The sequence below is a fragment of the Magnolia sinica genome, chromosome 1 (assembly GCF_029962835.1).
Source record: "Magnolia sinica isolate HGM2019 chromosome 1, MsV1, whole genome shotgun sequence".
Taxonomy (NCBI): domain Eukaryota; kingdom Viridiplantae; phylum Streptophyta; class Magnoliopsida; order Magnoliales; family Magnoliaceae; genus Magnolia; species Magnolia sinica.
Genome location: NC_080573.1, coordinates 6659525 through 6672449, shown reverse-complemented (window position 1 = coordinate 6672449; position 12925 = coordinate 6659525). Strand labels below are relative to the sequence as shown.

The 12925-nt window shown below is 38.3% G+C and overlaps 1 protein-coding gene and 1 long non-coding RNA gene across 2 annotated transcripts; both read left to right on the top strand.

Moving 5' to 3' along the window:
• Positions 1-1983: 1983 nt before the first annotated feature.
• LOC131237901 (oxygen-evolving enhancer protein 3-2, chloroplastic-like) lies at positions 1984-7210 on the top strand. The gene is made up of 3 exons (XM_058235957.1): positions 1984-2395; positions 5517-5812; positions 7032-7210. The coding sequence occupies exons 1-3, from the start codon at positions 2080-2082 to the stop codon at positions 7128-7130; spliced, it is 711 nt and encodes a 236-aa protein (XP_058091940.1). The 5' UTR covers positions 1984-2079; the 3' UTR covers positions 7131-7210.
• On the top strand, positions 2402-5409 carry LOC131237907 (uncharacterized). The gene is made up of 2 exons (XR_009167461.1): positions 2402-3732; positions 4483-5409. It is a non-coding gene; the product is annotated as an uncharacterized LOC131237907 (long non-coding RNA).
• Positions 7211-12925: the final 5715 nt, after the last annotated feature.

Below are 12925 nucleotides of genomic sequence, written 5' to 3'. Positions count from 1 at the left end.
GAGTACATTTCAAATCCAAATAGTTAATATTACCATTTGCTACCTTTGGATTTGGAGGTAAATGGAATCAGATGTATTCCAAATCTACCATTTTAATTGGGTTGAAAGTTGGGCGGGTTAGGTCGGGTTGAGCACCCTCGCATTCATATACCTCAACCCAACCCAACCTCGGGTTAGGAATTCTCAACCCAAGCCCAACCCAAGCGGGCTAGGTTGGGTTGGCCGGGTTGATACATGCTAATACTTTCATTATTACATTAGCCTATTATATTTTCAATACACATCTAATATATTTTTTGTACCTATGATTTTATTAATTATATAATTATATATGTAGTTTTTTACCGTAAAGAACTTCATTTTTTCTAAATAAACAAGCTAAAATATAGGACAACTACTTTAAAGTTGTACTGTGTAGTAAGAAATCTATTTGGGAGAGAGAAATCATGCATATCTTGTTAGCTTGAGTAATTAGAAATGACATGGACCAATGAAACTCGACGGCAACGCCTTCAACACAGACGATCCACACTCAATTATAATTTATGAGTAACTTTTATATCGATTGGGTTTGGGTTTGGGTTTGGGTTTGGGTTGGGTTGGGTTGGGTTGGGCAACCCAAGAACTCAACCTAAGCCCAACCCAAGTTTTATTGGGTTGGTGTTTGTATATAGCCCAAGCCCGAGACCGAACCCGATACATCTTGCTCGAGCCCAACCCAATGTCGGGTCTGTCACGGGTTGGTCGGGTTGAACCCGCTCAACTTTCTGCCTTGAATTTTAATGTATTATGCAATTTTAACAAAAATTGAGATTTCATGGTAATTCAAAGGAAATGCATTTTCTACCTTAGTTTTGAGAATGGGAGAGTTGCACATGTCATAAAAGTGTCTTTAGGGGTCATTTGACACCATGGATTCGAGAGGATTTCAAATCCCCTGGTTGTTTGAAACTATGAAGTAAATGGGGGTTTCAAATCTACAGTCAAAGCCTGGATTATATCTAAAATCCTCTCAAGAGTTGCATGTGTAACCTGTGTGTTACTAAACTATTAATCTATTGGACACATGGCTCACTAATGATACCTTGAAATAATTAGATTATCAATTGCATCACTATAATTACTTTAATACGATGATCAGTGCCGTCCAAACATTGTCTATGTAGATCAGCGGTTAAAAACCATTGGTTACGTGATCTTGTGTTTGTGGCCCTTCTGAGATTGGAAATTCATCATTTACGGACAAAGTATATATTTCAACGGGCTTATTACAACCATTGTGTCAAACATTATATACGTTTACTAATTAGAGATATTAAAGTTGATTTAATAATTAAATTCAAACCCTTGTAAATATAGCATTAGCTACTTTTGGATTAAAGTTAACTACGAATAAGGGGTAACCAACACAATAGGAGGATTTCAAATCTAGGAAGTTCCCAATTCAGGGGTTCTAAATCCACACTCCCAAACAGACCCTTAGGCTATTAATTTATAAGGTCATACAGATGTCGATGGAGGTAAAAAACAAATATCATCTTAATCCAAAACTTCCGTGCCTCACAAAAAGTTTTTAATAGTCATTCACCAATCTTTCTTGTGGTGTGGTTCACCTGTGATTTTTATCTGTTTTATTTTTAGGCTTATATCATTGGAAAAACAGATGGACAGCGTAGATATACAACAGATACATCGAGGTGGGCCGTACGGTCAGCGGATCACGCGTTCCGGGATGGCAGCTAAGTCGCGTGAGGTGTCGGAGCGATTCCGGTCCGCCCCCTTCACATGACAAGCCACATGTCACATCCTCATTCGATAAAAAACAGAATCCAATCCAGCACGTCCAACACCGAAAATAAATTGTACACGTGGCGGTCCATAAATGGGTCATCTCAGATCTAACTTATCCAATCGCGAAACGAACGGATAAGGGAGCTGCTGCCCGCTGCCCGAATCACTCTACATCACAAAAACCCGAGAATTCTCAGGCAACATATCCGAATAAAATCCTACATTTTCTCTCTCCCATTGCCCGATTAAGAAAGCCGTTGTTAGAGAGACCGAGAGAGTTCGACAGAAATGGCGCAAGCTATGGCTTCGATGGCTGGCTTACGAGGCTCCACCCAAGCCGTCTTGGAAGGCAGCCTCCAGCTCAGCGGCTCGACCCGCTTGAACGGAGTCAGCCCCTGCAAGTTAGCCGTTAGCCGACGGGGTCTGATCACAGTTAGAGCTCAGCAGCTGCCGGCTGAGAGCGAAGCCGTGGCTCAGAGCAGCCGCCGAGCCGTACTCGGCCTCGTAGCCGCGGGGTTAGCTACTGGGTCCTTTGTTCAGGCCGTGCTTGCTGAAGCCAAGCCCATCAAGGTGGGCCCACCTCCCCCACCTTCCGGTGGATTGCGTAAGTTTCCGATACTTCTTTCCGGCTAATATCATATATTCATTGATTTTTGGATTTCTATTCTTCCATTATTTGTATATCTTACTTCTGAAATTACAGCATTATGACTTTGCAACCATGATCGTTTGGTCATCTAAGCAATTCTTAAGGTGGGCCCATCATGTAATAGGCCATGCCCCTATATATGCTCCATCAGATGATCCTAGCCATCTGATGGGTGACTTTTGAGATTGTGCAATTGCAAACAAGAGGCTGGATCTAATTCAAAGCTTCCAATGGTACAAAGCCTGTTTGTTTGGCCGATTTTCATAGTAATGTAATATAAACAAGTTATTATTATTATTTCATAATATTTATTTAAACAAGTATTATAGTACATAGTTTAAGGGCCATATATAGATAGGATACTTAAAACAGAATTTGTAATTATTACAATTTTATATTGTAAAATATTCATCTTTACAATTTACCTTGGTAAAATAAATAATCTAAAATATGTCATCATTGTAGTCAAATATCAAATACTATTTTGAATAAGTTCATCAATTTATAATTATTATCTATTTTCTTTACTTTATTGAGGCAATTAGTGAAACAAACATGTGTCTAAATACATTTAAAAGCTCATAAGTGTGTTTAAATACATGTAAGTGAGCTTTTGTTTATCCAAGTGCAGTATACTTGGATGCACTTAGACTCACTTATACGTGTACAAAGCTTTGTATTGGATCCGGGCTCTTCAATATGCATTGTTTGATGGAGCAATTTCCTTTTGGCCTAAAGGAATAGTTTGTACGGGGCCCATCTTTTGGTGATTGGAACTGTCCACAAGGTAAATAGGAGGTACTCTGAAAACTTTCCTTTGTGTATCATCAGAACTATCCAATTGGCCCACATCAAGTGGAAACCATTTTCCTCTAATGAAATTGTTCATCTTTCTAGATAATTTTTTAAAGCGTTTTGAATCTCAAGTGAATTTGATTGATTGCTTTTCTAAATATTATATAATTAATGTGGCCCTAAACACCTAGCTTTAGACCTAATTAGAGATTGTCATGAAATAGAATCTCTCTAAAAATACTACCAAAAGACGAAAATACCATAAAAAAGGTACAAATGATCATAAATTTCTTCCAAGTGGTAAACATGGTACCAACTCAATTTAATGAGGAAGGGCATTTTGTGATAAGATAGTGTAAATTGCAATCTAATTTGAAAGCTAACAAGAAGGTCATTTTGGGAATAAGAGTAAAAGCTTACAATCTAGTATTAATGGCACTTTAGGAAACTTTCTATTGGTAGGGACCGCATGGCTGTAAATATGCAATATGAGGAAGGTGTTGGGAGCCGTTGCACAAAACCTTAGGATCTAGCCTTCCAAAAACACCAGAATTATGGGATAATAAAACAATAAAATAAATCGATGCACAAACCACACAACATTAGAGATTTTTATGTGGAAAATTCTCAAATAGGTAAAAACCACGAGACCTCGTCCAGAGCAACAATTCATTATGAAGTAGAACGTTACAACCAATCACAGACACACACCGCTTGGATTAAATCGTCTTCACTCACGCAGGAGTGGATGAACAATAAGAGAGTAATGAAAAACGCAGATATCTCACCGATTACGAGGATGTAGAAGCGCCGAGACGTCGATTACAAAGTAGATCACCTCTACGAGCAGAACCTCCCTTCCACAAGTTTCCTCTCTCTCTCTCTCTCTCTCTCTCTCTCTCTCTCTCTCTCTTTTCTTACCCTTCGATAGCCCTAAACCCTTTAGCAAACCCTTGTAAAGCTTTAGAAAACTCTTTTGCATTCCTAGAAAAGCCCTAAGGACCTCCTATTTATAGTTTAAGAAATTCTCTTTCGCACTACGGCGAAAACCGCTTCAAATTTCTACATCCCACACAAAATCGGACTGAATCTATGTAACCTCGACTGGTCGAGCAGACTCCTCAATTGGTCGAGCAGCGCGGAAGAATTAACACAATTGATCGCTGGATTTTGAGTCGAGTCAGGCCTCGACCGGTCGAGCGAGGCACTCGACCGGTCGAGCCTAAGGAGAAAATCCCCATCAGAAGGGTCATAAACAAGGATAAAAGCTGCAATCTAATACATGGGAGCATTTTGAGAAACAAATGGTGTAAACTTTCAAGCTAATGGATGAAGGTATTTTGAGAATGATTGGCAGAAATTCAATCTAATGAGAGGGTTAGTTTAGGAATTAATGAACAATAGAAAACCATAAATATGGTAACAACCTGCAACCTACTACCTACTGGAAGAGGGAATGAGACATCCTAAATGGTGTGGGATTTTAACCCAAAAAAAAAAAAAACACTATTGGAATAGGGCATTTTGGTAGTTGATGAACCTACAACTTTTGATAAAGCAATAGATTTGTCAGAATTGAAAATTTCTATAACCACAAAGTGGTGTCAATGACCCATGAATCAATCGATCACTAGGGATTGAATTCAATCACAACCAAAGAAGGATTACTCAACTCTTTCTTCTACTGAAGATTTACAGAAAGTAATATATTTTTTGTAACTAAAAAAAGAAATGGATTCTCTTCTAATTGACAAATAGGTTCTTATAAGGGCGAATTATACAAACCCTTCATAAATAACTACAAATTGGTTCTAACAACCATGAGTTTCAATGTATTACTACATACTTCTAAAAAAATCAAACAAACTTCTGAAATTATGCCAAAGGACATTTACAAGACATACTTCAATTTCAAATTCTTTCCCCTTTCTTACACATACAACATGGTCCCAAAGCCAATCATCATGAATGTGTTTGGGCCGAAAATAATAGACTAGATTCCTAAGCTTCGACCTGATTCATTGGCTGGGCTTTCCACTTAAATTGGGCCAATAAAATGTGCATCATATGTACACTGATGAAGAATAACCCACTTCTTCATCACAAACCGATTGGCTGAAATTCGATTATTGATCACCAACAGCGAAGTTTAATTATCTATTGTCATGCAACATTGGATCAGTTAGACACAGCATAATATAGTAATAGAACCTTCATATGATCGAGTTACTGGTTTGTGACATTTCGGGCTATCCTGCCGGAATATTTTGTACACTGGCAGCTGGAACTCTGAATTCTGATGAGCCGAGAGACCTCGACTTGCCGCTGAAGGAGCGGTTCTTCATCCAGCCACTGGCTCCAACAGAGGCTGCAAAAAGGGCGAAAGAATCCGCCAAAGAAATTCTAGGTGTGAAGACACTGATTGACAAGAAGGCATGGCCGTATGTCCAGAATGACCTCCGTCTCAGGGCCTCGTACCTCCGCTTTGATCTCAACACCGTCATCTCTGCCAAGCCTAAAGAGGAGAAGAAGCCCCTCAAAGAACTCACTGGAGTACTCTTTGCCAAGATCGGTGACGTAAGTAATAGAAAGATGAATAAGATTGAGCAGTGTAATCACTTGTGACTAAATTTTCAGTGTGTGTGGACAGAAACAACCGTTGGATCATGATCTGACTTACACAGTCAGCTTTCGAATGTTGATCCTACGGTCGCTAATCGATTGCTCACACGGAAAATCTTGTCCAGGAGATTGCATGCATATGCTAATTCAAGTTATGTTTTCTTGCATTATCTTGTTTTGATACATGTGAAAGAGTGGCGCGTTTGGTTGCACACGATACCGTGAGATCTTATGATAGTTCATGTAATCAGTCTGATTTGGTGCAAAATTTCGTGATATTTCATGAAATTTGTTGCAACCAAACACACCCCAAAGCTAATTTTTCTTGCAGTACTATTCAATGTTTTTACACTTGATTTTACTAATTTTCAAGAAAATGATGGCATGGAGTCGAGTTTAATCAGGACACTTGGACAGCCCATCAACCAATCCAGACTGTATATTAGGACCAACATAAATAACACTGATAGGTCGTTCAAATCTATCCTTGTGATGGCCTTTTTCTCTTGCCATTTGTTTTCTAAGCCAAGGATAGCATGGTAAGGATGAACATGTGAAATCGATGCCATGATGGGCCCTAAAAAATAAATGTACCAAATTTCTGGATGGGCCTATTTTTAAATAAATGATCTTGACTGTCCATTTTTAGGAGTTTGATAGGATGGTTAGGATGGTCCCATTGGTGTGATTTTTTAATGATAGTCCATGAAACGTCGCTCCATCTAATGGACGGTCTGGATCAGTTGATGGACTGTCCAAGTATCTCAATTGAACTAGATTCAGCAACAGTTGTTTTAGCCTTTGTGCCACTTATTCTCAAAATACTCCTGCCTATTATAGGATTGCAAATTACTTTGGGTATTTTCTCATCCATCAATTCTACTTCTGAAACATTATTTAATCCAAAGCTTTCAAATAAATCCTCCACCGTTATATTGCAATTGTCACCTTATTTCTAAAATTTATACCCTTACCCCCGCGAACAGTTGGACTCTACAAGATTTATTCTGAAATGCCCTGCATATTACAAACCAAGTTCCACAATCTGGTTATCTTTTTTAAGAATTGGAAGTAGAATGCACAATGATCTTGAACATCTCCTCAATTAAGGTTTCACATGTGAAGATGAATTTTATGGATTTTTCTTTATTATTGTTATTATTTTTTTCTTCAGTTAGATCACGCCGCGAAGATCAAGAGCACTCCTGAAGCTGAGAAATACTACGCAGAGACCGTATCGGCCCTCAACAATGTCCTCGCCAAAATTGGCTAAAGAGAGGATTTTCTATCTCATTTGTAATTTCTAACATTTTGTTTATGTTTATATATTTATTATATGGGACTGGTTTTGCATGTGATCTTGAGGGAACTTAGTAGCAGAAGAAATGATTAGTTGCATGGGAATTGACGTCTACAACAACCCTTATTGATTTACACACACCTATTTTCCATTTTGGCAATTGAAATAATACAAACACTTGTTTCAATTAACAAAATGAAAATTGTAAGTAAACAGAAGATGCATGGTGGGTGGGGGTACCAAGTGGCCCACTTGGTGGCTTTGTTGTCTCTGTCTTTGTTTTTTTTTTTTTTTTCCAATGGTGGATGATCAAATGGTGATGAAGTGTTACACATTGATTGATTGCGCTGGTGTAATGGGAAGCTGGCCCCATTGGATCCAAGATAATGATATCGTTGCTTCGGGGATTTGAATCCTTGACTATCTCTGCCTTTATACCATGCCAAATAGTCATTTAATCTAAAAGCTTAAGTCATTAAAAGATAGTGTATCAATCTATATCAAGGGACTTCAACACATGTGCATGCCAATTCTCCTGGTCGTGTTTTATTTTCTTTTGATCTTATTCTTAGACGGCAACCTCGGCACAAGAAGCAGTCGGAACGGTCTGGGTATGGGTTAGCCTGAGATTGACCCAATTACTGAAGGCTCTGGCCCAGTCCACTTAGCAATTGAACCTTTGATTTCAGACCCTGCTGATGAACATCATAAACATGACAAGAAGAATTTGGGGAACATGAGCCTGGCCTAAGTGGTTTTATTAAACTGGGCTCTGAAATCAGGCCCGTCTCAAACTTACAGGCCCGTATCAGGGTAGCTGAAAACCAACGGGCCAGTCCAGCCCGTGGACACCCTTCACATTGGGCTGTTTGGATGTAACCCGAATTGCAATTGGGTGGGGAGGAAAATGGAAAAGTCATGTGCCTGACCTGAAGTGAGAATTCCCACTTCCCACTATACTTAATTATCTAATGACTGAAGAGAAATGCTCCAGTTCTATCAAGAGCTCTTATAGTGCTCTAGTTGCATTTAGTTTCATTGGGACACTTGGACTGTCTAATCCATTGATCTGGACTGTTCACTAAGTCCAACAAACATTTCATGAGCAACCATGCAAACATGACGCTAATCTGACATATATTAGCCATCAGATCAATGGCCTTTAATATGGACGGTCAAATCATTACGCAACGTGGGTTTGATCAGCAATTTGATCCATCTGTTTTTTAGAGACCATCATGGATTGATTATGATTCTATAGAATCACTTTTGCTAGGCAACTGTAGATATCCCATCCATGCATGGCCTAGAAAAAGGATGGCCACAGAAAATAAGGCCCAACCAAGAATGGATTGGATCATCAAATTGCCACAATCTTTGTATGGTAGCCTCAGGTATATGTTCTAGAGCTAATGGTCAGTTCATATGAATTGATTGGACCGTCTAACTTAAGTAATGAAACTAGGAGCACTATTACTTGTAAGTACTCTAGCAGCATTAGAGCATTTTCCCATGACTGAATATCACTTTTGATTTGATTTTCCATGATAATACACTAATTAATTTATAATTTATGTAGGAAATGATTAGTGCTATTATAGAAATGCCTAGAGTTGTATTATTGTGCCTACAAAATACGCATGATGTTAGTACATTTGTGTACTTTGTTTATCATTAATGTGAATCCATATATAAGGGAGTGGGATGAATCCGCTGGAAGTTGAAAACCGAAAATATAAGAAGATATTAAGTATCAAGGAATGAAGAAATAGGTAAATATGATCGCCTTGGTGTATCTTAACCTTAGACTTATTTAGGTACAAAACAACGTACCTCTATATGATCTATTTTTAATAAGAAAGCCTGATTTGATCATCCAAAGCGTAATGAATTCATTTGAGCATGTTTAGATAGGCTTTAGAAAAATTTTAGGCTACTTTTAATACCACCAAAAGTGCTTAGACAAAAGTAAAGCTCTGAAATTCGTGTAATCTGACTCCAATTGAAGAATTCTCTTGCTAGCTTCGGTGTGCTTGAAGCCAACTTCAGTTCCACATAAGCTTGAACCTACAGTTTTCAGAAATGACTATGTCATAACAGTTTCGATCGAACTGACCCTGTACTGCCAGTTTTGATCGAACCATTCTTGTTTTCAGTCTGACCGAAGTTAGATGTTATAAATTTGATGGAGCATTTTTCCTATAAATCTAACAATTGAATCTTTACGAAAATGATGAATTTTGATATTTTAGAAACCTTAATGTATAATCAACTCTACCAAACCTCCTAGACTCTATCCTAATGAGATTTATCATCTTTTCTTAGTGATTCTTCACTCTAATGAATATTTTAAACTCATATATAAGAAGATCATGAACTCAAGCTATCTCTAAAGTTTGATATCGATTCTATTGGCAAATCCTAGTGTCAATCAACCTCTATAGTGTCCATTTAGGTAAATTTCCCGAGAGTTCAACTTTTGATTAGTTGTAGGATATTGTACATAAATTCTCATCACCTTAGTCACCTTAATGAAACATTGTAGGTAAGGTGTTTGATCTTAGAATTAAAATCTTGATCAAGTATTGGTATCATGATCGAGAGAGCAAATAAGAATTAATTGAAGCACGGGAGAGCATCGATCAAGCAACCTAAAACTACATATTTAACTGTGCTTTTTCTCTCATTTAGTTATTTTAATATAATATAATACATTATAATCAATAAAGCTAACCAGATACTTGACCTGAAACTGACACGAATTGATTTTTAACAGGCTTAGGATGATGAACTCCTGTTAGGCATAGACTTGTGTGAAGTCATGTCAGTGCCTTGGTATCTCCATATCCAGTTACCCGTTGGCAACTGCAAATCAACTGCAAATCTTTATAGGGGTGGTCATACTGATACGGTACACATACACTAAAAAAATAACACAGGCCATATTTTATCTCAAATTAAGCCTATTAAAGTGGAGAACAATCTACAACAGATTGGTTGAGTGAGTGCTGTTGTAAAAAATGAGTTCATCCAAAGCATGTTCTAAAGTTGTTCAGTTAATATGAGCTTGATAGGCTCCATTTTTAATAGCCGCACATGACACAACCAAACCCCACTACATGGGATCACAAAGATTTTCGGTTAGCTGCTGACATGAGTTTCTTGTGAAAGCCTTTCATAGAAAGTTCCTGTGCTGGGATGCTACGTGGGGCCTACCATGATGTTTGTGAGAAATCCACCATGTCCAACCGTTTTACAAGACATTTGAGGACATACAACTAAAAATGGAGTCGGATCCAAAACTTGAGTGGTGCCATATGAGAGGAAATAATATGGATTCAATGACCACCGTTGAAACATTCATGAGGCCACAGAAGCTTCCTATTAGCTTTTTAAAAAAATAAAAAAAAATGACGCAGGGGAGGACGTGAGGTCGAGCACCGTCTTCCTCAAGAGGATAACTATTCCGAATCCACGGAACTTCTCTGGACTCCTCACAGAGACTTCTCAAATCCACGAGGAAAGAAAGCAAAAAATAGAAATAAATTCTAATATATTCAAAATTGATTGATGAATAAATAAAAATGAGTTCACAACCCTTTAAATAAGGGTATCAAGCAATGGGAAAGAAATCATAATCAAACTACAACTCAAACTCCTAGAATCCGCGACTTACTATAAATAGTAAACTTACTATTTATAGACGGTCGTGATGTCTACTAGTGCGCAAGGTTTTCGGCCAAAAATAGTAAGTGTCCTATTTGGCTTCACCAAACCGTTCCCCTAATTATTCTAAGCTCTTTTCATGTTGGGCGCAACTCCTAAAGCCCGACGGATGAAGAGTTATAATCAAACTAAAACTTACTATTTATAGTAAAAACGAAATTAAAACAGGGAAACGACCGTCGATCAAGGGGTTTTTTGCAATTCTGGGTTGCGCAACTTGGCGTAGCAGGGTTGGTTGGCTAAAATAGCTCGTTCTACCCCAAAATCATATATTTTACGTCAGATAACTCATTCCGGATTGCGAGATACGCCCGATCTAAGGTCCGATGGTCCGGATCACTTCTGTCGTCGACTGGGCCTTTTCTGATCCATCTTGGCCATGAAACTGTCCGCGACCCGCTCTACATCAAAAAATAAATCGTGATTTCACTTCATCCCGGTGGGAATAACCTTATAAACAGTTTGAATGACATAAACATCAAGGTGGAGCCCAAAAAGGGTTTCAATGGTAAGAAACTCTTTCTCCAGTTTTCCCTCTAGTATGGCCCACTCGAGTTTTAGAACTGCCTTATTTTTTGTCGCATGTCTTAAAATGATCTCGCAAAACCGATGGACAAGGTATTCTCCCAAACATCATGATGGCCCCACCTAGCATCCCAGCACATCTCCCTGCTAAAGCCTTTTGCAGGAAACTCCGGCCCATCCGTCCGCCGCAATCTGCTTCCCGTTAATGGACAGTTGTACATTTAAGCAGGGTAATTGGATTCTTCATTTTGAACTGTCTAATAAACGTCTACCAATCTGACAGTCGAACAAATGGGGTAATTCTTGCTTCGATATATAACTAATCTAGAACCCAGAGTACGTATAATCTAACTTATTCTAAATATTTCATCTTAAAAAGATTTTGTCCAGATGGTGTATTGACGAATTGTTAAAAACTTCTTGAATAGCCCTCTATTAAGTCCGTGGTTATTGGATTAATTTAAGAGGAAAGTTAGTAAGATACCAGGACTAGAGCGGGTGATGATTTCCACCAGAGTGTGCATTTATCCTTGTAGCCATTAAATGAGGTGGAATAATTACATACGCTCTAATACATGTTAATGACCAAATGTTCAAGCTGTGTGAGTTCTAGATATGGTGGGTCTCGGCACTGTTCGAGAGACCCATCATTTTCCGCCTTTCCCTAGCATATTATCCCACGCGTGTATTTTCCCTTTAGGGATAGGGCTTGGCTTGGGGTTACTCACCTGGCCTTGACCCAAAAGACTTGTAAAGGTTTGTTTTCATGAAATATACTCTCCATTCATTTGGGGCTTCTTTAATAATAATAAAAAAAAACTGTGTGAGGTCCACCTGTAACTTGTATATGGAATCCAAACCATGAATTTAGTGCGCATTCTCATGTTCAAGGTTACATTGTAGACCATATGAGACCACCGGAAATAGCCACTTAACCAAGTGAAATTGTGATGCGTGTATAGTTGTTTAACCTTGTGATCTTGTGATACATGTATATGTGGTCACTTAACTATGTGAAATTGTGATAATTGGCTACTTCCAGTTTGGTAGGGTGGCCTTTCAATAGATGTGCCTTATAGCGGCCATGTGATTATAATATTTCCATATAATATAGTAGACTATGATGCAATATGATATAATTATTAAAGTTAACCCAAATCTGACTACCCATACCTGCAGACATGAACCATTTTTTAACAGGGCCCAAATGGGGGGACCCGTTAGGTGTGAAACCAGTTTTTAACAGAGCCCAAGCTGTATGTCTTTATAGGGTTAGTTATATGATAATGACACTTGATACACAGGCACTAAAAAACTTACATGTGGCACGTATTAACTCAAATCAAGCCCACCAAGTTGTGTACCGGATTGTGTAGTGAGTATAGCTTGATGAGTCTTGTGGCACCCACTATGATCTAAGTGTCATTATCTAGTCGTAGATTTGTTTTTCCAGCTTGTTTCTGGGCTTGCGCTAAAAATTGCATTATATCTAAAGCTCAAGTAGATTACGTGACAAA